Below are 25,627 nucleotides of genomic sequence, written 5' to 3'. Positions count from 1 at the left end.
GGTATCATGTTTTTTTAGTGGACAAACTATTATTTCTTTATCCACTAACAATCGAATGAGTTGGCATGATATCATTGGGCCAGTAGAGAATCCTTTGGTCACTAGCCAGTAGAAGATTTAGAGCCGCTTGGACTTTGGAACACATCTCAGCCTATAAAAAATTCCATATATGTAGAAAAAGCCTTTGTATGGGTAACTTTTTATGATTAAACTTCAAGAGTAATATTGCTAATACTAATAGCATTTCTGCAAAATTGCAAATGAAGTCATTATGCACCCGGGTTTGCTCCTCGTTGAGCGCAACTCACACCAACCTCACATGCTTTCAACCAGTGAGAATCTCCCTTACTTGAATTCATGGATTAAAGCATCGTATCGGCTGATACAGACACCAATGTTACTGCACGCTACCATTCTAAGCCATTGCGCCATCATTCAACATGTAATATTAAGTGAAATAAAATACTCTTTATTAACTTTACCATTAACATGAATCTAGATAAATATATTGTTTATGTTCAATAATTTTAACTTAAAATAAAAAATAATATTAAAAATTACTATTTTATAAACATTAATGAAGCAAAAAAACTATCAAATTTACATTTGTATCAAAAGTTGTTTTTTATTCTCAATAAATTATACAAATAAAAATATTAATAATAGATAATTATTTTAGTTCTTAGATTTCATAAATTTGTACATTATATATATCTTCAAATTTTAATATTTGTTTATAAATTATTCATTGATATTTTAATTTAGACTAAAATATAACATATTTATTATTTACAAAAAAAAATATTTACAAAATGTTCAAGAATATAATATTAAATTAAATTTATCAAATCTACTAGTGTGAATTTATATAAAAAATGATTTGTTATTTCAGAAAAAAACTATAGAAAACAAAAATGTTAACAATGGAATTGTTACTTTAATAATTAAAAACTATGAATTTCATATGATATGTATCTTAGAAATTTTAATAATTTTGATATACTTTTAGTTAAGATTACAAGTAAAAATATGATAATAATATATGTATCTTAGAAAAATTATAAATTTCATATGATAGTAATTTTGATATTATCAAATATTTTAAAATTTAAAATTTAATTGGTTTTTTTTGTTAATGTTGAAAGTAAAAATAGAAAATAATTGATATAGTAATTAAAATATAATAGTTGCATATTGATGAGGGCAGATTTGGCCCTCCAGTGAAATTGCGGCACGTGGCACCTCGTGACAACTAGGCAAGCACCCAAGCAACAACTTACCAAGTTGGTCTCCCCCCCGGGCACCGGTCTGGCTGGCCTGGCGCGACCTGCACGCGGCCTGGCGCGGTTTGCGCGCGGCCTGCGCGCGACCTGCGAGCGACTTGCGAGCGGCCTGCGCGCGACCTGGCCGGATCAGCCTGCCACAGCCGCCGACCTGACAACCTGACCCGGACACAGGCGCCGACCTGACAACCTGACCCGGACACAGGCGCCGGCCTGGCAACCTGGCCCGGACACCGACTCGCCGACTGACACAGGCGCCGACCTGGCAACCTGGCCCGGACACCGACCCGCCGACTGACACAGGCGTCGACCTGGCAACCTGGCCCGGACACCAACCCGCCGATAGACACAGGCGCCAGCCTGGCAACCTAGCCCGGACACCGACCCGTCGACTGACAGGCGCCGACCTGGCCGCCTGGCACAAGCGCCAGCCTGACAACCTCGAGGAGTTCATCACCGTACCCCGGTTTTGACGGGATATGACGTCTTACCATTTGAAGGCTTTTCACCCACCTAACCCGCGAGGGCACCACTATATAAGGACTCCGACCCCCAAAGCCAGGAGGGGAAAAGGTATGGTAACCCTCGCTCTCTAGCTCTCTCACTTCTCTCCAAGCCCTCTGTAATCAGAATGCTAACTTAGGCATCGGAGAGTCCCCGCCGGGAAAATACCCCCGGGTTCTCTGATTCAGTTCCCGCAGGTCCCTCAGCTCCCGCCGTCTACAAAGGAGAGAAAATCACCTCACGCGGAGGGTAGTCGGGTTGCGCTGCACCAGGGAGCTTCACCATCCTCTGAGTTGCAGACCGCCTAGGAGCAAGTAAAGTGACGAGTTCGCCGGTAACCCCCGCTCTCTAGCTCTCTCACTTCTCTCCAAGCCCTCTGTAATCAGAATGCTAACTTAGGCATCGGAGAGTCCCCGCCGGGAAAATACCCCCGGGTCCTCTGATTCAATTCCTGCAGGTCCTTCAGCTCCCGCCGTCTACAAAGGAGAGAAAATCACCTTACGCGGAGGGTAGTCGGGTTGTGCTGCACCAGGGAGCTCCCACCATCCTCTGAGTTGCAGACCGCCTAGGAGCAAGTCAAGTGACGAGTTCACCATCAGGCAGTTCGCCACCAGGGAGCACTGCCGGGCAGTTCACCACCAGGCAGTTCGCCACCAGGTAGCTCACCACTAGGCAGTTCGCCACCAGGGAGCACTACCAGGCAGTTCGCCACCAGGGAGCACTACCACTCAGTTCGCCACCGGGGAGCACTGCCGGGCAGTTCGCCACCAGGGAGCACTGCCGGGCAGTTCGCCATCAGGCAGTTCGCCACCAGGGAGCACTACCAGGCAGTTCGCCACCGGGCAGTTCGCCACCAGGCAGTTCGCCACCAGGGAGCACTGTCGGGCAGTTCGCCACCAAGCAGTTCACCATCAGGCAGTTCGCCACCAGGGAGCACTACCAGGCAGTTCGCCACCACGCAGTTCGCCCCTAGGCAGTTCGCCACCAGGGAGCATCACCAGGCAGTTCGTCACCAAGTAGTTCTCCCCCAGGGAGTTCGCCACCAAGTATCTCATCACCAAGGCACGTCACCACCAGGTCAAACAACGGGGTACTTAGCCAAAAAAATTTATACATCACAAAAAATGGTACGTGACCAAAAACGGTTGCATCACATATGTTTTGTGTCTTGGACTTATATAATTTAACATAATAATGGTTTTGTGCATGTTTTATTTTGTAAAAACTATATAATATGAGTCTTGGACTTTTGATTGTTGGATTATCAACAAAATTGTATGATATTTATGTACCTTGTTATATTAGTAAAATATTTATTTATGTATTTATGCTTTATTTGTGACTATTTTGGCTTTTAAAATTAGTGTAATTGATGTATTTACAAAATTTATATCATTTTCTTAACATATCCACGTGTTTTCATATCTTTCATCCATATCCATGGGTTTTCAAACCGTATCTATATCCATATCTGTATCCATATACAAACTGTCCGATACGATACCCAATACCAATACTATGATTCTTGCTTGATTTTGTCATTCCAATGCATGTTGGGATGGGTTGTGAAATTAGTACGAGGCACACTCTGTGCGAAGAGAATCTGATTTCACTACTCTCAATTGATTGACTTGCTTAAGATTGGTGGCTTTGATGTCAGGTGGTTTCCACCAACAAAACAAAGGGTGTAAGAATACACTTTAAGAATATCTCCCATACTTGATTTTGTCATTCATAGGAGGATGTTCCCAATGCAGGGCTGAGATGTGTGAAATTAGTGTGAAACGCACTTTTGTGAGGAGCAAATCCGATTTCAGTTTCACTACTCTCAAGTCTCAACCGACTCGTTTGCTTAAGACTGGGGGGGTTTGAATGTCAGGTGATGTCCGTTGACAAAACACAGGGTGAGGGCGTAGGGGTGCACCTTGGCAGAGTCAAAAAGTAGACGCCTTTATTTGCACGAGTGAATTTGCAGCGATACTCAAAAATTTAAAAGCAATGATGTGGTGTGGACTAAAATCCAGATGACCGTTCATCCCTGGTTCGGATCCATTCAGGCGACAGTTTGAGGGAAAAGGGTTTCTTTTATCTGATCAAATGAGGAACTTCCTACACGAGTCCACCTTTTCTATCATTTGCAGGACTCTGTGATCCTAGGCATCCACTAGATTGGCCATGTACTCAACATATCAGCCACATCAACCACCTTATGATTTTCGCAATTAGAATTAAATGTTCAAAGTTTATTTATTTTTAATGTAAAATTGCATATAAAAGATAATAATTTTTTGGGCTGCACACTTTGATCTCTAAATTAATTTGCAGCTTGCAAGATTTATTCTTCTCGCTTACATTCTATCAAATCAAACATAGCCTTGCCCCAAGGAGCATTCATAAAAAAGAGTGAATTGAGACGCCCTTGCCCCTTGGTCCCTTGCTGCTTCCTGGACGCATATATGCGGGCGCTAACACACTTGGCCATCTACCTACGAAAAAAAGAAAGAAAGAAAGAAAGAAAAAAAAAAACACTTGGCCATCAACAAGATGTCATAGTGTAATGTTAACTTGCTAACAAACAGACCACACGTACCATCATCTCCAGGTGGTTAATTAAAATTAATTGACAAATAGGCCCTTCATAATCAAGGGGAGTATAATCGTGTAATCGACCCTTGGTTGAAAAGACACAGATTCAACGTGGGGACTAGGGATGGAGAAAATGTAAGCATGAGAAACACATGCAGGCAGGACATGGGCACGGATTTATATGCTTTAAGCAGAATGGCTCTAGAGTCCATCATGAGCCAGTATAACTGGACATCTGGTTCGGTAATGGGAAATTCCAAAATCAGGGTATATGTTTAAAGCAAAAGGGAACTTTTTCCCAATTATACAACATTGAGACCAATACAATGTTGCCAGAAAAAGAGATCAATACAAATCCCCCCTCCCCCTTCCCTTTTGGCAAGGAGATCCAAAGTAGTAGCATGCACTTTGTGCTGCAGGCCTGCCTCTCCGGCAGTGAATCCAAAGAGAGCAATGCTGCACAAATGTGAACTAGTCCCATGTTTTGCCCTCCTAGGAGGCTGCTTCAGAGTGAATCAAGGGGTTACCAATGGTTAAGGATAAGTTCCACAATGACGTCATCAGGCAGTCTTTCTACTCCTAGTCCGTATTCCAGATAGAGTCCCTTGCTGATTTGCATTTAGGTCATTTTTCTGGGTCGCTTGACCTTTCTGTGCCTCCATTGGAGTCTCCCCACTATTTAATGTCTCAATTGGTGTTTGATCATCCAAATGAGCCTTTCTGGAATTGGGAGCTGCCAATTTCTGTTGGCTGCTTTCCCCAGTTTCCAAATCCTTTTTCTCCTCCTTCCCACTCAAGCATTCCATTGCAACAGCCTCAGTATGGCCTTCTTTACTTGACTCTCTATCCATACCATCATTGGTGGCATCGTCTTTAGAAGGCATTTTGGGTTCAGGCTCAAGAACTTTCCCATTTTCTGGGGCCAAAGCTGAAACTTTGTTTGCAGAAGTTGGTTCAGCTTCATTTGCTGATAGACGCAAACTCCTACGAGCATTCTCAAACCACTTGCTAACCTGAAACACAGAAAACCAGAATTAATGCTATAGTATTCAACCCCCTCTAAAAGACACAGATGCAAGCATACCTGCCGCAAAGTGATTCCTAATTCTTTTACAAGATTCTCCTTTGTTGCTCTGTCTGGATACCGGTTTCGCCTAAAGGCCTCGTAGAGTTTCTGCATTGCAAAATTACCATCAAATGTTTGGTAAAACAATAAACAAAATGTCACTACAGTTTTAGAGGGTTCCTCAAGTTTAAACAATTTTTCGAAGTAAGCAAATTAAATGTATGGAATAGTTCTGTCAACAGGTATTGAATTGAATAAGAACCATAAGAACCGTATTTTACTATGATGTTCTTTGCATTGCACTGTGTTTTTTTTCTCTGTTTACTTGTATGTTGTGAAGTTGGAATTTTGTCTATAGCAGAAAGCCATTGGGCTTTCCAGGTTCTTGTTAAGGGAAAAAAAAGACTGTGGTATAGAATAATGTGCATAGACCGTGGAGCATAATCATTAACACATGGAGTCGAACATATAATAGAAAGTTTTAGAATCTCGTTCAGGGTGGTCTGTAGACCATTAAACCTTCTGTTTTGTTTTGTAAAGCTCACAGTTTGAATGGAGATAAACATAAGGTGGTATAGATTATCTAGAACTCTGCACACCACTTGATGGGTAGGGAGTATGAAGTTCTCTAGAGAGAGAGAGAGAGAGAGAGAGTTCACATCAACTCTTCCATACAATAGAATAGAAAAGAGAAGGCCTGAAGCTGAAACTTGATACGAGACGGCAATTATCAGAGAATAGAAAATGGGAACCAACACACCAAGATGTCTATAGCTTTTTTTTGGTCAGTTTCTTGTAAACCAGTGCTGTTGGGCTTGTCTGCAATCCATTTTAATTGTTTGTATTTTTTTATCATTATTTTAATTGTTTTTATAAAGAACAAGAATAAGTCAACATACCCCCTCTCTAACAAGAAAAAAAAAAAAACATGTGGAGGTGGCTCACAAGCTGCATCAGTTTAGAAGTGATTGAAACTCAATTAATGATTGGATAGTACAAAATGAGGAATGCCCGTGGATACATCACCTTCTAAATAGTGAGGTGAGATCATTAACCTCTAGAATGAATTACCAGATTTTCTTGTAAGGGGTAGGGCACAATTGGGATGCATTATTGGCCCTTCCTGAGTAGGAGGTAGTATAGCTGTGAGAAAAGGTAAGAGAAAATGTACAACACATTGTATTTCCAAACACCTTTCTTATAGCTTGTTGTCCCCATCTAATTATTCTTTTTTAGCCTCTATTTCCTCTCAACTTATACCCAAGTTAGTTACAAAGGCCTTGTCTAAGCCAGAATGGAGGCTATGAGAACTGAAATAGAAGCACTTTGCAAAGATAATACCTGGGATATTGTGGATTTGCCTCATGGTAAGGAATCGATGAGATGTAATGTTCACCATCAAGTATCATGTTGATGGCACCACTGAGAGAAAGGCTCGGTTAGTAGCCAACAGAAGTATGTGTTAGATCTTTTCATGGAGACTGGGAAACTTGGTGCCAAACCTGCTTCTACACCTATTGATGCCAATCATAAGCTCTCAATCTCTTGGCTGACAGGGGAATGTTCTAGGGACTTTTGGGGAAGTTACTATAGACTTATATAGATGTTGACTAGGCTGGTAGTATTGATGATAGAATATCTACATCGGGTTATTGTGCTTTGGTTGCGGGGAACATTGTCTCTTGAAGAAGTAAGAAGTAGTTAGTAGTAGCTAGATCTAGAACTAAGGTAGAGTATAGGGCAATGCCACATAGAGTTTCAAAGTTGTTATGCCTCAAGTCACTTCTAGAGGAGATGGGTATTGCATATGATAAGCCCTTAATATTGTACTGTGATAACCAGGCTGCAATTAAAATAGCTCACGGTCCAATTCAGAATGATAGGACAAAGCATATTGAAGTAGATTGGCATTTTAGAGAAAGTGTGGCTTCAAAAGAAGTTTGTATTCCTTTCATTGCCTGAGAGCAACAATTAGTAGATGTTCTACCAAGGGTATTCCTTTGGCAAAGTTACAACACTATGTAAGCAAGTTGGGCATGATTGATATCTATGCTCAGCTTGAGGAAGAGTGTAGAGATGATGAGCTGAATGTGCCTTTGTTTCTTTCTTTTATTTAGTTATGTTTGAGAATTGGCCTTAGTTATGGGCCTGTTTTCTTCTTTTTTCATTATTGCTTTTAGTGCTGGCCGCCCTATTAAGGGCAGTAGTTGTGCTCACATTACAATTAAAGAATAAAAGATTACTCTAGGGGACAGGAGAGAGGTTCGAACTACTCTCTTCCTTTCTTTCTCTTCCATCTTATTTAATCTTCTTTTTCTCTTCTATGTTCTATTTTATTTCAGATTATTGCAGGTGGGATCTACAACTCTTATCCCTCCTTCCTCTCCAACACTCTAAACTTCAAAACAATTGTCACCAATAGCACTTCAGGCATTAAGATCAAAGGAGTTGACCTTCTCCCCTATTTCACTTGCCAACTCAAGCTCATTTCCTAACTTGTGTATTTTGTGCATATTGTGAAGGTTCTTTTTTGGGCCCCTCTCTTGCCCATGTCTCCCTATTCTGATAAGGCATCTAGTTCCATAACTCATTCTCTTTTAAAAAAGCTACCACAAAGTTCAAAGCCACAAGGACAAATAACAGGTCTTGTTAGTGCAGTTGAAGTATACATTTTGGAGGTTGATCACCTAGAAGACCAACTAAGCAAGCAATATAGAAATAAACATCTTAGTGGAGAAAAAATAATTAATTAGTTTTTACTAGTAGGAAAATAACTAATTATACCTCATTTATACAATAATAAATGTGCAACTCATTTTTGGTCGATAGGAGTGTATGTAGAGCAAAATGTGTGAGGTTATTTTGAAAATCAAGTGTAAATTGTCAACTCCAAAACCTGCTAGGAATAAGTCTTGGGTGGAAATAAAAAGAAATGATTTAAGCGCCCATAATTTAACAATGGATATGATACTAAACGAATGGAATGGTGAAACAGGATTCATGTAGCCAACCCTAGGGATGCAAACGGATTGGATCTGATTCGAATTAGGGTATATCCAAATCCAATCCAACATTGTTCATGGCAGATCCAGTTGGATCTGATAGGCCTCAATCTGAATTCGAACCCTACCGGTAAGTTGGATCTTTGGATCTGATCCGATCCAACTTGTTTTCTTTAAAAATTAATAAATTATTAAAAGAAAAATAAAATATACCAAATTAAATAAAGGAAAAGCAAAAAATACAAGTACTTTTTAATTATTTTCAACATATATAACATGTTATTTTATAAAAAGTACAATATAAATAATATACTTATAAATAAATAAATAACATATATTGGATCGGATCTTCTCAAATCGGATAGGGGTGATCCGAAGATCCGACCAAGGGTGATCCAAATTCGACCAAATCGGATCGGATCATGATCCAATCCATTTGCACCCCTAGCCAACCCATTGTCATTTCATCATTTATAATTTTCAATTGTAGTATGATAATTTATAATTTCCAAATGATGTTGGGATGTTGCGCAAGGGTTTTGAGCACTGCATTGTATTGTAGTTCCCTATGAAATTAATTCATGGTTCTTTCCTTTAAAAAATTGATATTGTATAATTAATATGAAATTCCATAACATTTATGTATGATAATATAATACATTATAAAATATTAATATACTTCTATATTTATATATACATTCATTCATTTTTGTAGCCTAGCTGCTTTAACAAGATGATATAAGGAGAGAATACAAAGCAAAAGTTGACTAAGGATGAGACTAGATTTGGAAGAAAAAGAAGGGATCTTTTAAGATGTTTAGAGTGGAGAATATAGAAACAATATAGCTTGTTTTTATTACAGCTATATGTCTGGAGAATAATTAAAAAAAAAAGCAAAGATTAAGATACAAACTACAGAACCACCACATCCTTTTTTTGGGGGGAGGGGGGGGGGAGCACCACATTTTATGAATTTTTTTATCAGTAAAATCATATTATAAACTGTTCCACCTCCAAAGTAAGGGTATTGACTAGTTGGGTCCCCCCTCTTGGTTCTTTGAAGCTGAATTTTGATGGGAGTAGCTAGGGTAACTTGGGTCCCTCTGGGATGGGAGGTGTATTGAGGAATGAGGCTGGAGCGGTTGTCTTACTCTATTTTGGCCCTTTATGTGTTGGGAACTCCATCCGGGCAGAGCTGTTAGCTGCAATACAAGGAATACTTGCAAAAGAAGTGGGCGTGGAGCAGCTTCTGATTGAAGGGGATTCTAAGACAGTGGTGGATTGGTTAAATAATCTCAAGGATGTCACTTGGGGCTACAAAAATGAGTTAAAGAAATTCAAATGGCTGACAAGAAATACGTCTATAACAGTACAGTGGGTTGGGAGATCAGCTAATGCATTTGCTGATGCCTTGGCAAAACAAGGGACAAATAGGGAAACATTGTTCTGGGCGCAACTGTAACTCTTGTTTAACATTAACATTCATGTAATCTCTGTTGTAGTTTATGTATTCGCTGTTTGGAGAGGTGACACCTCGCACCTCTCTAAGGGGATTTTCATGTAACCAATCTTTGAAATAATGGAAGATGATTTTATTTATAAAAAAACCATATTATAAACTTCTTTATGAGTTTATTAAGTTTTTTTGTTAAGATTGGATAGTTGATTCACTACCCATTAAAAACTGGGTCAGGAACCCAAATTCCATAAATATGCTTTTGATTTTATTAAGATAACTAGAAGACACCTGTGTGATACATGCGATGGTGTTAAAAGATGACCACATTCGATTTTTTATTTTTTAATTCAATAACCCACAAAATTCTAAGGTTGTTGGAAGCAATGTGAAGTAAGCTGACATGGACAACTACATTTTTAAGTATATAATTGAATTAAAGTAAAATGGTATCATAACTAGGCTTTCAAAGAGAAGCAGAACTCTAGCAGCCTTCATTTGGAGATGCTGACAAAACAGAACTCAGCAACATTCCTATTTAACATCCAGAGACTAGATAACATGGGCAGAAAGCTAAAGAGAATGAACTACTTTTCACTGTTATCTACTTGAGAATAGTACCATTCTCACACTAGCTGCTGCAAAGCAATACTACTAAGAAGACCACAATTTCTGTTGGAAAGGTTAACCCCATTCTCACGATAAATTACTTCAAATCTGCAATTTACTTAGACCTACCATATATTAATAAATAGAAACTATGATTGACCCAGAATCTAACAAGTAACAACTAGAGCTCAGATGGAAGATTTTTCTTAAAAAAAAAACCTATTACCTGAGTTACAGCTTTTCCAAGACTTCTATGTTTTGGCGTGGTAGATGTCTTTTCAATGGAACAAGGCTCTTGATCATCTTCATTTGTTTTATCTGCTGTATGGCTCGCATCTCCTAATTCAGGTATCTGGTGAGTTTCCTTTGGAGTATTATTTGTCACTTCCAAATTCTGCCTTTCACCTTTGGTAGTTATCCCATTATTAATGGTTGGCAAATTTCCATTTGGTGATACAGATGTACTTTTGACAGCACAATTGTTTCCTTTACTTGGTGCATCTGTTGCAGTCCAGTCTTCATCATCACTTGAATCAGAAGGAAGGTTTCCGTATGTCTCCTTTAAAAATGAGGGATTGATAAACATATAAATAAATAGAATGGAGAGAAGACAATAATTAACGCTATACAGTTCAAGTCATATGGGTGTAATTGTATCTGCAATAAAGGATGGTAATATCTCACAATAGACATGGTAAAATAGTAACAAAAGAAAAAAAAAAAGCAAAGAGCCATATCATTAGCAGGTATTCATTTTATGGCTTCAACAAATATTAAGTATTCTGGTCCCATAATTGTACAGGATCATGTATTGTCCCAGATACATGGTAATGATGATGATACCTAATCCTACTGCACCAAATATTATGGTCCCGTTCCTCTTTCTCTCTCTCTCTGACTCGCTCACACACACACACACACAATAGACATGGTAAAATAGTAAAAGAGAAAAAGAAAGCAAAAAGCCATATCTTCAGCAGGTATTCATTTTATGGCTTCAACAAATATTAAATATTCTGGTCCCATAAGTGTACAGGATGATATATCGTCCCAGATACATAGTGATGATGATGGCACCTAATCATATTCTGGTTCCATTCTCTCTCTCTCTCTAATTTCAATACAAAACACCTGTATCACATCATATTGGGAGGTCAGTGATACACAAAGTAAAAAGAAAAACTTAAAAAAAAGTTTTTGATACAATCAGAACACCCAATACTCATGTTTGTGTGTATCAAGCGTATTGATGCTTTGAACCTTGAAAATAAGCAGTAGATAGGTTTATTTTTCCTCAATCCTTTTATTTTTTTTATATCTTGTGAAGGGCTACACAACAGGGGGTAGCCCATCCCCCAACCCAGGTGCAGGTGGGATTCGATCCCAAGTCTCCACTACGACCAGCAGGAGACCTTACCAACCAGCTGGTTGGCACCTTGCTTCTCAATCCTTTTATTCATGCATTATAGGTGTTGTAATGGGTGATTAATCTTATGGGCCTTTTTTCTTTGGGTTATTAGTTATAACAATATACTGGGCCTAACTTAGTTCCTTTTATTTGGTGTTAAGTGGCTTCACTAATCAGGGGCATAATTGTATTTTTATGTAACTATATCTTTTTAATACAAAAGTTACTTTAAGGTCAGCTGAGAACAGAATTGCCAACCATCCATTCTCTCCTCTCTTATTCTTTCCTCTTCTCTCTGTTGTCTGCTCTAAACTCTATTGCAGGTCAGCAAACAGTAGGTTTTGTCATAGGAGCCATTGGTCGGTGCAATTATAAGATCTTGAGCTTACAAGTGCGAAAATGGGGGTTTGATCCTGAGAGAGGCCACTTTGTTATAAAAATCACAAAGCTTATTTCAATGCCTAGGAAATCCCTTCAAGCTGGGACCAACATTGGGTAATGGCCTTCAGTTGTAGGTTTTGTCATGGGTACCGTCAGGGTGCTGGTTACAATTTTTTCTTATAGATAACTCGAAATGAAAATTCATCCCATGCATGGATAAATATGCATCCTCCTTGCACTTAAGATCTTCCAACCCTTGCATTCAGAACCATGGGTCATGCCTCTGGGTAGTGGAACAATTGGTGTTACACCTCCATTTTTAAAACCTTGGTTAAGAGAAAATAGAAGCACCAATACAAATATTCCTGTTATCTTACCAATGAGGCACATTAAAGACAATTTTGTGATCTTGTTACCACAACCAGTAATCAAAAAATAAGAGAAATAATAAATAAAAGGAAGAGAGAATGAGGCAGGAAGACAGTGGATAAGGATGGTTGCACCTTCATATGCTATTTACATGAGCTAAAAAAATACAATGGAAAGACAAAAACACCCCTACATCATATATGCAGTATTCATATACTTCTCTATATACTACTTACATGAGCTAAAAACCTTCATTACAGAAACAAATACACAGACACAGAATACCAAGTTGAGGAAAAAACAAGGTGTACTGGCTTCAAGTTTTACCTATAGTCAATTAATGTTGTTCTTTTAAACTAAAGCACCAGCAAGTACATGTACCATGAATCAAAACTATATAGGTAAACCACAATGAAAAGGAAGAGGAACTTTTTTTTTCAATAAAGGAATAGAAACTTACATCATGCAGTTTTTTGTAGTCCAACAGTTCACGATGCCTTTTCCCTGATACAGGCAAAGCATTTTCTTCATCTGGCTGCAATTTGGACAGGAGCTCACTATGTATAGGTGTTTTCCTCTTTCTATCCATTTTAGATCTTTCACTTGATCCTGTGAGAGGTTTAGTACCATCCACTGATGAGGACACAGGAATTTCATCTGTGACCATAGGTATGTTATGATCACTTAAAGCACTAAAGTCCTCAGAGTCAGATGTAAAATCAGAATTAGATGATTCCCGATTGGCATGTTCATCAGGATCTCGAGCAGTAGGATCATAATCATTATCCTCTGAATCGTCAGAAGGAAGTCCCAGATACAGATCATCATTGGGTGGAGGACCTGAGTCATCTGATGCAGAGGTGAAGTCAGACTCCTCAGAACTTGAATCATCAGTCTGAACCTTCTCATCATCAACTTGAGGACCATTTGGGTCATAATCATAATCCTCAGAGTCATCTGAAGGAAATCCAAAGTCACCATCTTGGTTATCTCCGGCTGCTGCTGCTGCTGCTGCCTCAGGAAATATCTTCTGCAAATTGAAGAAAACAAAGTGTTGCTGAGTGATATAAGTTGAACAATTCCAGAAAGCAGCTATCATAGGAGAAACTAGGGGTTTCCAGCTGACCTCCCAATTGTCATTAATAGAGAGATCCAATCCTCGAAGCTCATTTAGTAATTCAATGCAATCCACTTTGCAATCACATCCGGGGCACAGCCAGCCCTCATCTCCAGGAGGAACTGCAAGAAAGAATGAAATAAACTTTAAACTAAAAACATGTTTCTTAACTAACAATCAACTAGAAATACTTTCAACTAATCATTGGATATTACTTTCTTCTTTTGACAATGGAGGTTCCAAACACATCTGATGAAACCCACGATCGCAAATTCCATCGCAGAGTATAATATCATTATCAGTAGACAAGTCTTTAGACCCACATTTGGCACAGAATATCTGCCACAAGACAGTTTCAACTCTAAGCACTGTACTAAAGTATCATTTTCCCATACACAAAAACAATAAATAAGAGAAGTAAATAACAGCTTTAAAGAAGACAAACAGAGGTAATAAGTTCAACAGATTCCACATACATCCTCACTGTAGATTTGTCCTTCAGAATCAAACAAAGACTCCTGAAGCCTTCCTACAGAACATAAAGAACTAAGGTGCTGAAATAATTCACGTATTCTCAGTTTGCAACGTAAAATTTCAGCTGTGGCACGTTGAAGTTCCTTCTCTGGCTTAATTTTTTCTAGGCTGCAAATTTAAATATCTAGTTATACTAACAAAGAAAATACACATGCAAATCTCATATAAGTAACTTTGCAAAGACATGCCATCAAAGTTGAAGGTTTAGCTCCAGAAAGAATGAAAACAACATCCTCCAATCAAAACGATCTTTTTTTTAATCATTAGCATATTAAGGTAAATGAAACAAAGAACATTTTAGTACTTAATTGCCTTTATAGTAATGATAATGGAGTTTCTCACTTACCATCCAGGAGATGCAAGCATTCACTAAGCCTCATAGACCCTAAAGTACCTAAGGTGACAACAATAAAATGATATAAAAGAATAAATATAGTATACTTCAGCCTGTTTTGGCTGATACATATGGTTTTTGACATTTTGCTCTCAAACTGGCAAATATAAGAAGACACAGGATATAGGAGATATACCAAAGTTCCTTGGTGTGAATTAATGTGTCTACTGTGGTGTTCCATTACAGTACACTTTGATACAGATACACTTGAGGCATACAATTGGAGCTCAGAAGCCCTTAGAAAGAGGTACACCTTTATGCAGGAAGCATAAACCTCATATGCTCTTACCTTTTAATTCTGAAATTTTGATATGAAACTTTGCAAGTCATGTATCATGGATGATGATAATTCAGTTTTATCTTTAAATATGATGAATGTGTTATTTGGAACTGTAAGTATGAAATTTTCTAAATTCTCATAATTTTTGGGATGATAACTATATTTATTTTAAATATTTTTTAATTAAAAAATCCATGCTTGGGAGGCTTATGCCTCTTAAGTTCTTGTTTATGCTTCATGCCTTAGGATAATGGAACACCTCACATCATGCCTCATCCCCATCACCTCACCTAAACCTTGTTCCAACCATATGGGGGCAGTTACATGAATCTTGTTATGCCATGAATGTATCTATTCTTGATCTACTTCTATTGCAAGTCTCATGTTGAGGTTTTGGGTGTAAACCTTAGCTTTAGGGGACTACATGAATGTATCTACTACTCAGTAATACCATTTTGATGGTTAATGGTCAGAAAAACAAAGTTAGACAAACCATGAGAAGCTTTCATTAGGGTTTTGGTGATTCAAACAATGACCATCTTAATTGGAGAGAAGTAAGCAACCCTGAAAGGGATATGACTGTAGATTTCCCATTGAAATTTCCAATTGATGGCATGCAATAATAAATAATAGATATGGTATACACGATAGTTGTTCTTATGTTGAATTTGCCAAGCATACTCTTGTTTGCCTTAAGAAGCTTTCAGTTTCTTATGCCCATTTAAATGCCACCTTGTCACAAGGGTAGTTCTACAGTGGAAGAAACCCGTGCGGCGTCCTAGCCAAGGCAGGCCAGGACAAGCCTTTATGCGCTTAGAGGCTAGGAGTTGCCCGATGGGATGGCTCCACCAAAGTCAGTAGCACTGGATCATAACCTCAAGTCCAATGGCCGGGGCACTCTCCTGGCTCAGACCGGTCCATGGGAGGCGCCTCTTACATGCTAAAGGGGGACAACCATAATGGAAGGCGACCATGCGCCGATGAGGTGACTTGGCACCGATGTGAAGGGTCTCCTATATGCCGATGATGACAGGCACCTGTGTGCCATGATGATAGGCAACCGCTTGGGCCGGAACATACCCGTGCGCTAGGGGCTGGCGAGGTGAAGGGACATGCTTGAGCCAGGCCCGCATGCCAAGCCTCCCTTGAGTATCGGTAGCGCAATGCCGGTCCAACACTGTCCCCATGAGCAAGTGTGCGCCTATGAGGAACCCTGGTAGCCATGCTAGCCATTAACCAGGGCCGCCCCGCAAGGGGATGAAGGTCTAGGAGTGCCAAGGTTAGGCACCCAAGGAGGTCGACCACCCCTCCTCAAAGAGTACGTTAAGCTTTTGGTGGTCTGCCTGAAGATGACATCAGTTCTCCCAAAAATCTTACAGGCGAAAATGACAGGCATGTCCCTAACGTAAGCCTGCCAAGCGTAGGCAAGGCTAAGCCTGCTTTGAACCGTAACAACCTGTTAGGTATGATTTGGTCTCTAGAGAAAAAAATTGAATCACAGGAAGATCTTTAGTTGGGTGGCTTTAGATCTCCATCAAAAAACTTGTATACTTTACCTCACTATAAAGTGCTCACGCACTTTGCACATGACATTTTTTTATGATGGCGATGATAATATATAATTTCTTATTTGTCACACTTATTTTTGTTTAATATGATAAATATATGGTATTAGAGATGTGACCAAATGTTTTCTACAAAAACTTTTGTATTTTTAATACTTTTATATGCTTTTATGTTTTTTAATTTTTATTATTATTTAAGACATCAAGGGTTGATGCATTTGACCCAAAAGATTGAATTGTTGACTTGCCACTAAATAGGAAAACAATCCTATTTTTGGGTTGGTTTTAAATTTGTATTTTATTTATGTCATCAATAAAAACAAGTATTCTTTGTCACATTTATTTCTCCTTTAATGTGCTTCATTATATATTTTTGTATATTCTTTTTGTATTTTTATCTTTTTTTAATTTTTCTTATATAATTATGACTTCACGCATTGACAATTGACTCAAAGGGTTGAATTATTAACCCACCACCACAAAAATAATTTTTTTTGGATTGAATTTAAATTTATATTTCATTTCAATATAAATAAGAATAATTATTATTTATCATACTTCTTTTTCTTTAAAATAATATATATATAACATTAGAGGTGTGCCCAATTTTTTTGTATTTTTTATTTATTTCTATTTTAAAAGTTTTTTATTTAATTCTGGCATGGATTGGCTCACATGACCAAGATGGTTGAATTGCTTCCTCACCACCAAGATGGAAAAATAGTTCCATTTTTTGGTTAATTTTAAAAAGCATGTATTTTATATTATTCAAGGTATTGGATGTAGATCCAATTGACAGAATTTATATTTCTTGGTGAAAATAATAGCTTAAATATAGGATTCAATTGGGAGTTAAAACCCTAAAATATAAGGCTTAGTAAGAAATTATTGAATGTGGATAAATGTAGTAGTTCAAATTACATTTTGTATCCTTACAATTAGAGAGGGATTAAACTAAAAAATAAGAGTATTTTCGACAAGAATAAGATTCAATGAATGTTTATGCGAGTTAGGGCCTGTTAGTTTCCTCTTAACCCTTATCTCTTAAGAGGAATCTTTTAACTTTATGAGAAAAATGGTTGTTCGTTTCCTCTTATCTCTTATCTCTTAATGTGCAATCATACAAATGATACCCCCAAAAGGACAAACAAAAACTCTCATATATGGGGTCAAAATGAATATTTGATAATTTTCAGAATTCAGAACAACATTCTCTGCATTCAGAGTTTAGAGGGAAGAAAAGTTCAATAAATATACCTCTTAATGTAATTATTGCACTTTTAGATGTCAAACTTCAAAGCAATGAATAGGCCCTTAATACCTTGAATATAAGACTTGATGAGAGGGACGAATGAGGAGAAAAATAGTTGTTAAAATTACATTTGTCATTACAATTAGATATTGACCATATTCAAAAATTGTGATATTTTAGTCGAACAAAAGTTCAAGACTCTTGTTCACACTTTTAATAATAGTTTAGATATTCAATCATTCAAGGTCATCCTATAACTTCTTTTATGACCTGTACTAGTTGATATTTCTTAGAATCTAGTTTCTAAAAGGGGATTAAACAACTCATGGACTAGTAGTGCTACTCTTCTTGAATATCTAAATAATGTCTTCATTTCTTCAACGCTTTCAATAGCAAGGTTGGGACTTATGAGTGGTGACAGAATTCCCTTAGTGTTGTACAAGGCCCTTGTTCCTCCTAGTTAGAGACGTTAGCCGGGGGCCACTCTAAAAAAAAAAAAGAAAAAACCAATACCCTAATTCATAGGAAAGACATGGTAAGTAGCCATTAACCACGTATTTATCCAGTTTAAGTATACAATTTCAGCTTTAGGAGGTGTATTCACCATCTTTAGAATTAATTCCTTCCCAAGAACAAGCAGTATTTCCTCTGGTGGCATCATTGCCCTTTCAGTTTCAGTCTTCGGTGCAGGATGTTTAAAAAATGCTCTATTTTGGAGGATCTAAAAGAACAGATTCTAGAAAATTTTGATTTCTCAACACCCTCAGGAAGCCAGAAGTAGGTATCTGATGCGATTCTTGTCAAAGCCAGTCAATGCTTGCAAGAGATTGAGGACTACAAATGCATTATAGTCAATCCACTGATGAGTAATGCATTATTGCACAACCAAATCCTGCTAGGCTTATGATCACAGCTAAGAAGCTTTGAAGAGACTGCTCTTTTCCATTAGGGACCATGAATTATATTCTGTGTTGTTTATGATTCTTCTATCTTGGGTTTCTTCACATGGGTTTGACCATTTTTGTAAGAATGAAAACAAAGAGATGGAAAATTTTGGGTACAGAGAGAGAGAGAAAGAAGGAAGTAAAGAGAGAAGAAAGGTTAAAGTATATGAGAAAACTAAAAGTGAGTCACCAGCCCTCTCTATTAGTTTATATAATAAATAATCAAAGTGACAAAAGTACCCATTAATGACAACACGAAAACAATGATTCCCCCTCAAGTTCGGTATAGATATTGAGCATTCACTTATAACCTACTAATTCCTTTCTATGAGGAAGATAGCCAAGCTTCCCAATGTTATTTTTCATCAGTGCTTCCTTCTCTTGGTTCAATGCATCCTTCCACTAGGATGGATTCATCCAATTTTCACTATTTTTTATAGATAACATGAAAATTTTATTAATATAAGGAAAAGAATCAGTTATAATGTACCAGGTGAAAGTGCCCAAGCACCTCTTAGGGGACAACCCCCCCCCCCCCCCTCAATTAAAAATTCCAAAGCCCAATTCATTCATTCATTTCTTTTATGGTTTGAACATCAATGCCATTTACCAACTCTTAAACTCCATGGTATTGTGTCACAAGGTGGTGAATAGTATTCAATGGCTGTTTGCAGAACGGTTGGGATGTCGGGGTATCTCGACGGGCAACTCTTGCAACACCCTAGAAGGCCATTCACGGAATTCTACCCCATTTTCTCAATCTGGTCAGGTATGATGTTAATTTTGGAAACAATGTTCTTTTTTGGGAAGACATTTGGGTGGGCAACCAACCACTTGAAGGCATTTTCCCCTCTCTTTACTCTCTTTTCCTTTATAACAAAGAGCCAGTTTCCAGTTTTATTTTCTCCTCAGCTTCTTCTGTGGCCGTAAACTGGGATTTTGGTTTCCGTAGAGAGTTACGTGATGATGAAAGTGCTTGTGTTTCAGATTTATTGTCTTCACTTGAGTTTATTTGTTTAGATCCCCTCAAACTTGACACAAGAATTTGGACCCCTAACCGAAAGGTTTTTTCACTTGCTCCTCTTTCTTCATGTCCCTTTGTTCCACTTCTGCACCTCAGAATTTCCCAGTTAAAGAATTTTGGACTAGGCCCATTCCCCCAAAGATTGCTGTTTTTTGTCGGAAAGTTTATTATGGTAAGATTAATACCTTTGAAAACCTAGAAAAGAGGAGATCAAATTGGTGCTTATCCCCTAATTGGTGTCAATGGTGTGTTCTTTGTAAACCTCAGAATGAGGACTGTCACCACTTAATGATCTCTTGCTCCTTTGCTACAATTTTATGGAATTGGATTCTTATGTTGTTTGAGTGTAGGTGGAACCTGCCATCTTAATACTAGCTTGTTGTTTAGTCCGTCTATTTTTGAATGGCACACAAAGAGAGGGAGAATTATGTAGAAGTGCATAAGAGCAACTTTGTTGTGGACGGTTTGGGAAGAAAGGAACACCAGAATATTTTGTGAAAAAGAAACGAGCTTCTCGAAAGTTAAAGAATGTATTCTGACAAGGGCAATTCAGTGGCTGAAAACTCTAAAGCTCTTTGATGCATACTCTTTTGATGACCTATGGAGAAGCTGGTTAGCAGCGGCTAATACTTCTACCAGGACGGATAGACAAGGGGTTGAATGAATGCCACCAGGGGAGGAGTTTATCAAGCCGAACTTTGATGGGAGTAGCCGAGGAAATCCAAGACCCTTCAGGCATAGGAGTGCTGAGAAACAAAGATAGTAACATTATATCTTTGTACTCAGGTCCTGCGAGTGTGGGAGACTCTTTAAGGGCCAAATTACTTGCTGTTGTACAAGGAATCCAGCTTGCAAATCAGCTAGGCATAGAGCATCTGATTATTGAAGGGGATTCCCAGGTGATAGTGGGTTGGCTGAAGGATCCAGACACTGTGATTTGGGGTTTTATAGGTCTTCTCAAAAATGTTAAATGGTTATTAAGGAATATGACAATCAGAGTTCAGTGGGTAGGCAGATCAGCAAATTCAATGGCTGATTCACTTGCTAAACAAGGGTTCTCCGGGATACTTTATTTTTGGCTTCTGTGTAATTTCTTTTGTACTTATAATTCTGTAACTAGCTTTTGAAGGAAAGGTCGCATCCCGTGCCTTTCTATGGGTTGCATGTAACTCTTATTTGCTGGTTTAATAAAATTTCACTCATTTATCAAAAAAAAAAACCTCCATGGTATTATGTCATACCAATCAAAACTATCAGACAAGAATTTTTCTGAACCGTTCACCATAAAACTCTTCAAGAAAATCTTAAAACTTGTTTGACATATTAAATTCACCACAAGAGAAAAAACAAAAACCTTCCTCACCAAACTCTTGGGTCTTAGTTCTTTTAAAATAAATCATTTTCTATCTTATTTATCAAATGTACAGCCAATGACATCAGCATATCTTGGAGAATAAATCAGCAACGGAAGTAGGAAAACATGATAAGAAGCTCTGAAACCAACTCACATTTGTCTGAATGAAATTGAAGTAGAAAAAAGTAGGGAGACAAACATAAAGAGAAAAATGAAAAGGAGAAGAATAGATTGATTGTCTGAGAATGCTGAGAGTGAACTATCAGCCATCTCTATTAGATTATAATAAACAATATCTTGGAATCACAAATATATAAATATCAGCAGTAACAAGCCAGCCTCTCTAAGGGAACCCCTTCTATTCTCTATATTTTTTTCTAGTTAATAGATACTTTTAGTTAATATTCTTTTAGCCAAAATAATAAAAAAAAAGAAACTAAGAACATAATAAAGAATGAGAGGGAAAAAAAAGCTCAATTCCATCATGATGATGACAGAAAATGAGAAAGGACAGGAAAAGGTAGACCCAATTTCAATATGAATATCAGAAATAGGTAAAAGAGATAAAATTAACCAGAGGGCCATTACCCAATGTTGGTCCTGACTATCCAGGGTCTTGGAGGGGTGGACTGGATATGGACCTAACCTTTGGCAATTTTACACAAATGAAATGTGCATCAAAAGCTAACTGCATTCCAAACCTCCAGAGACCAGCCAGTGCATCAAAAGCTTTCCGCCATTCAAATGAAATTAAAACAAAAATGCAGAATTAATGATATCTCCAATGTACTTTAGATCAATACAAACCTGTTTCCTTTCCAGCCTTCACCAGAATAAGCATCTATCAGACTTTGCTCATAATTCATTCGAGTCAACAGATACCTTATACGTTTCCTAATTGTTGAGAATTCATCATTCAATGTTTTGCTTACTTTTTTCTTCCTCTTTCTCTTCTTTCCACTTTCAGTGGTAGCATTCCCCATATTGCTACTGGGAACAGGAGGTTTAGAAGTGCCACGTGACATTGACCGAAGAACTCTGGTACTACTTGTTGAAGATCTTAACATATATTTTCTTTTTATTGATTTTGACGAAACCTTGTTTTTCTTGTAAGCAGACCTGCTAGAATTCTTGGTCACAACCTTAGATTCAGGTTCAAGTTTTTCAGTATCGGCAACATCAGATCCCCCAGCCATAGGCTCTTTTGGTTCACTTTGTATGTTTCCAGAATCAAGTTGAACATTCTGTCCCAATTTACTTTCTTCAGGACTTGAAATTTTCTGTTTGTCATCACTTTCTTTCACGGGAGAAGCAGCACCCATGTGCATCACCTACAATAGTTAATCAACAAACACAGTTATTCCAGTAAACTGCAATTAACTGGAAAGTATTTGTCTCAATATGCAATGTTTCTTAAGAGGATTTTTTTTATCAATGAGTTTCTTAAGAGGATTTCATACCAATGGTCAATAGAATTAGGAGATGGTGATGATAATGACAAAATAGTTTTGCCTTTCAAAATAAAAGATAGTTGCAAATTCTGATATGTTTGGGACTTCTGAGTCTTATCTAATCAATACTCCTGCAAGAAATGTGAATTAGATGATCAATGATTTGTGAGTAGGAGAGACATTTAAAGCAAGCACAGAGTAAGTTCGCATATTATAAACATATAACATGCAAATTCATGTAATTCAACAACAAAAGTACTGTCTGAAATTGAAATGGTCAATACACAACATTTTAGCACATGCCCCAAATCCAATCTTCAAGGTGTGTTTGTTCCTCAAGCCTTGCTGATCTAGTGACTATTATTTTGCTGGAAACTGAGAAGCTTGGTAAAACGTAAGTCATCTATCAAAAAACAATTCCCATCATGTATCATTCTTCTTGGATGCATAGGCATCCCTATATTCTAGATAAAGATACTTTTTCATTCCTTTACGACACCATACAAAAGAAAAACATTATAATAACTAATTTCTCCAAAGTTGTTGCTATGGATAACCTACATAGGATTAAGAAAGAGATGGGTAGATTTGAGAAACCTAAATAAGAGATCATTTCCTAGCTAAAGGTGGTTAATAAAAGAATAAATAGGGTAACTAGTTGGTTTATTTGAAGGGGTCCTTAATCCCAATAACCAATATCTCTAATTAGGCGGGGCACAAACTCCAATGAAGTTCTTTCCCTCTCAAGTGCAACTCTAAGTCTTGTGCCAGTGGGCTGCCTGACCTTTGGAGCCAATGGATCAAGCTGCCCACCTTAGCACCCAAGGACCTAGCCTCTTTAATGTAATGTCACAGCTCCAAGGCCCTCTTCCTTGCCCACATGAGAATTGAGAACCACTTGGCAAACAACCTCAACCTCCACCCAAGCAAAAACCTAGGGAGCAAAACAACCCCAAGCCCTGAAGAAAATACATGATGACTCTGAACACTCATAAAGCCCAGATTACTAAGATTGCAGCCATCAAAGATGAACTTGACAACCCGCTAGGAAGGATCCAATGACCAATATGTTTAATGATTAATGACAAGACCACATGAGAGCACCACCCTCTCAGTGAAATTGTAGATGCCCATCTATTTTATTCAGCAACTTCAAGAGAGAACTTCTGAAAAGTTTGTCCACTTCTTTAAACAAAGTCCAACATAATAAAAAACAAAGAAAAAGAAACATATTGCACAGAATTTGGCCTCTTTCTCCTTTTATAATGTACCAGCTCTTCTGACAGGATCATTGAGGCATTCAACTGACGATCAAAGCGATTTGATGAAACCTGCTCAGAAATGAGCATATCATACACATCTTATATATGTGAATGTTTAATCAATACAGATACAAGGAGAATGCATCCAATAGCACAATTACAGTGTTCCGTGGACAAACTCAAAGAGAAATATCGATTTGGCACTGTAATCCACCCAACTTAATTTCTCATCAGAAGTCCCTTGGTGACCTGACATTACAAATGCTGCAATACAACTTGAACTTTCTGGGTATTAAGATATTTCTATGCATAGTCAAGTTAAAAAATAATCCTCCTCAAGAGTCACCATGGTTTAGTAACTATTTCAAGATCCACAAAGAACTAGGCAACAAGTAATTCATAATTCTTTGCTTCCATACTTTTAGCATTTTCTGTTGGCAGTTAATGCCAAATAACTAAATCTACAAATTGCACTCTACAAGTCCATCTTAAAGAAGGCTGTTGAGTGTATACATCCCGAGTAGGTGCATTTCTCACCCAAACCTCTTAAAGTGCTCAGTTATAAATAAATATTGGCGACAATTCAAAACAGGGTACCCATGCCACTAATAACACCGACCTGACGAATGTGAATGGTTGACCCTACAAAACCCAACAGTAACGACTTTCAAGTTAAACGTTGAACCCATGTATCTCGGGTCTCCCAATATTCTTGTCGCTTCGGCATTTATGCTGTCCATTGTAAAACTACAACGTTGCAGCTTATTTTCTGAAAGCCAAACCTGGCAGATATTAAGAACACTAAGGCTTCGGCAATTGAAGTCACTGAACCTAAAGTTGAAACGTTTGGTGTGTAGAAAAACATAGTCACTACATGCATTCAGCGAAACGGTGTTACTATTTTAAACCTGCATTGTCCAATGCTTTCAACGTAACCCTAGCTCGACCATCTAGGTCTAGATAATTAAGACCTTAGCCAATACAATTTCAAGGCCCAACATGTCAGAAAGAAACACTAACTTCGGCACTGAAACGCAGCTATCCTAATTACTTGGGATTAAGAACACAATCCATTGCAAAGCTCCACACCAGCTTACCCCATCAAAGATAACATGAAAGAGGGGAGAAGTTAAAGAAAAAGAAAAAGAAAACAACAACAACAACAAGGATTGGTTTAGAAGCTTACCTTATCGTCCTCTTGAATCCGTTAAGCTCCGCACCAGTTGGACGGCGAGAAAAGACAGAGATTCAGATCGGATAAAAGAGGAGACTGCGAAAATGTGGAGGAGAGACCGCGAACCGAAATGTTTTCCCGCCTTTCAGATCGAAAGGCAGATTAATAGAACATTTTTATTCTCTTAACTCTCACAAAGCACGTATTTTAATGTTAACTTGGTACCGTATGTTTGTGTGATTTAAGAGGTTTTCGGTTTCCAATTTCATTTTTATTCTTGGAACCCAAACAGCGATCGCACCACCGCTTTCCGCTCTGTTGTCTATCTACCTCTTCTTCCGAAGCTTCTTGGCTTCTTGCCGATCGAAAAAAGACTCTGACCACGTGGCATGTGTTGCCTCTTCTGCGTGCGTTTGCCCGAACAACCTAGAATCCTGGGCTGGTCGAACCACTTTTTTCTTATGACCATCCACCAATTCAATGCACACCGTCTTACGTCATGCTTGACGCTCCAATACTGCTGTTACCTGTTAGCCGTCCGATCAATAGCCCGCCGCTTGATAAATAAATGAAAAATGATAGCTATAACCGTAAAAACGTGAGACTGATATC

General features: G+C 38.1%; 1 protein-coding gene across 2 annotated transcripts; it reads right to left on the bottom strand.

The window, feature by feature from the left end:
* Window positions 1-4,012: 4,012 nt before the first annotated feature.
* On the bottom strand, window positions 4,013-25,355 carry HAT3.1 (Homeodomain-like protein with RING/FYVE/PHD-type zinc finger domain-containing protein). Of its 2 annotated transcripts, XM_010273193.3 has the most exons (10): window positions 25,028-25,355; window positions 22,589-22,710; window positions 21,936-22,459; window positions 14,258-14,423; window positions 13,997-14,120; window positions 13,791-13,903; window positions 13,125-13,694; window positions 10,733-11,065; window positions 5,458-5,547; window positions 4,013-5,386 (listed from the first exon to the last, which is right to left on the bottom strand). In XM_010273193.3, the coding sequence occupies exons 3-10, from the start codon at window positions 22,454-22,456 to the stop codon at window positions 4,934-4,936; spliced, it is 2,370 nt and encodes a 789-aa protein (XP_010271495.1). In that variant the 5' UTR covers window positions 22,457-22,459; window positions 22,589-22,710; window positions 25,028-25,355; the 3' UTR covers window positions 4,013-4,933. The 2 variants fall into 2 exon arrangements, with proteins under 2 accessions (XP_010271495.1, XP_010271502.1); XM_010273200.3 differs by lacking the exon at window positions 22,589-22,710 and having other exon boundaries at window positions 25,028-25,343.
* Window positions 25,356-25,627: the final 272 nt, after the last annotated feature.

This window comes from Nelumbo nucifera, chromosome 5 (genome assembly GCF_055504915.1).
Source record: "Nelumbo nucifera cultivar China Antique chromosome 5, China Antique-T2T, whole genome shotgun sequence".
Classification (NCBI taxonomy): Eukaryota; Viridiplantae; Streptophyta; class Magnoliopsida; order Proteales; family Nelumbonaceae; genus Nelumbo; species Nelumbo nucifera.
The sequence above is the reverse complement of the archived record's forward strand: the minus strand, read 5'-3'. Positions and strand labels throughout refer to the sequence as shown.

What these genes read in the sequence shown, in the direction of transcription:
- HAT3.1 (XM_010273193.3), bottom strand. Translation starts at nt 22,456, where the DNA reads ATGCACATGGGTGCTGCTTCTCCCGTGAAAGAAAGTGATGACAAACAG. An exon ending in GAAGGCTGGAAAGGAAACAG is followed by an intron (nt 14,424 to 21,935) that starts GTTTGTATTGAT and finishes TTAAATTTGCAG; the next exon opens with CCTAGAAAAAATTAAGCCAG. An exon ending in GACAAATCTACAGTGAGGAT is followed by an intron (nt 14,121 to 14,257) that starts GTATGTGGAATC and finishes GTCTTGTGGCAG; the next exon opens with ATATTCTGTGCCAAATGTGG.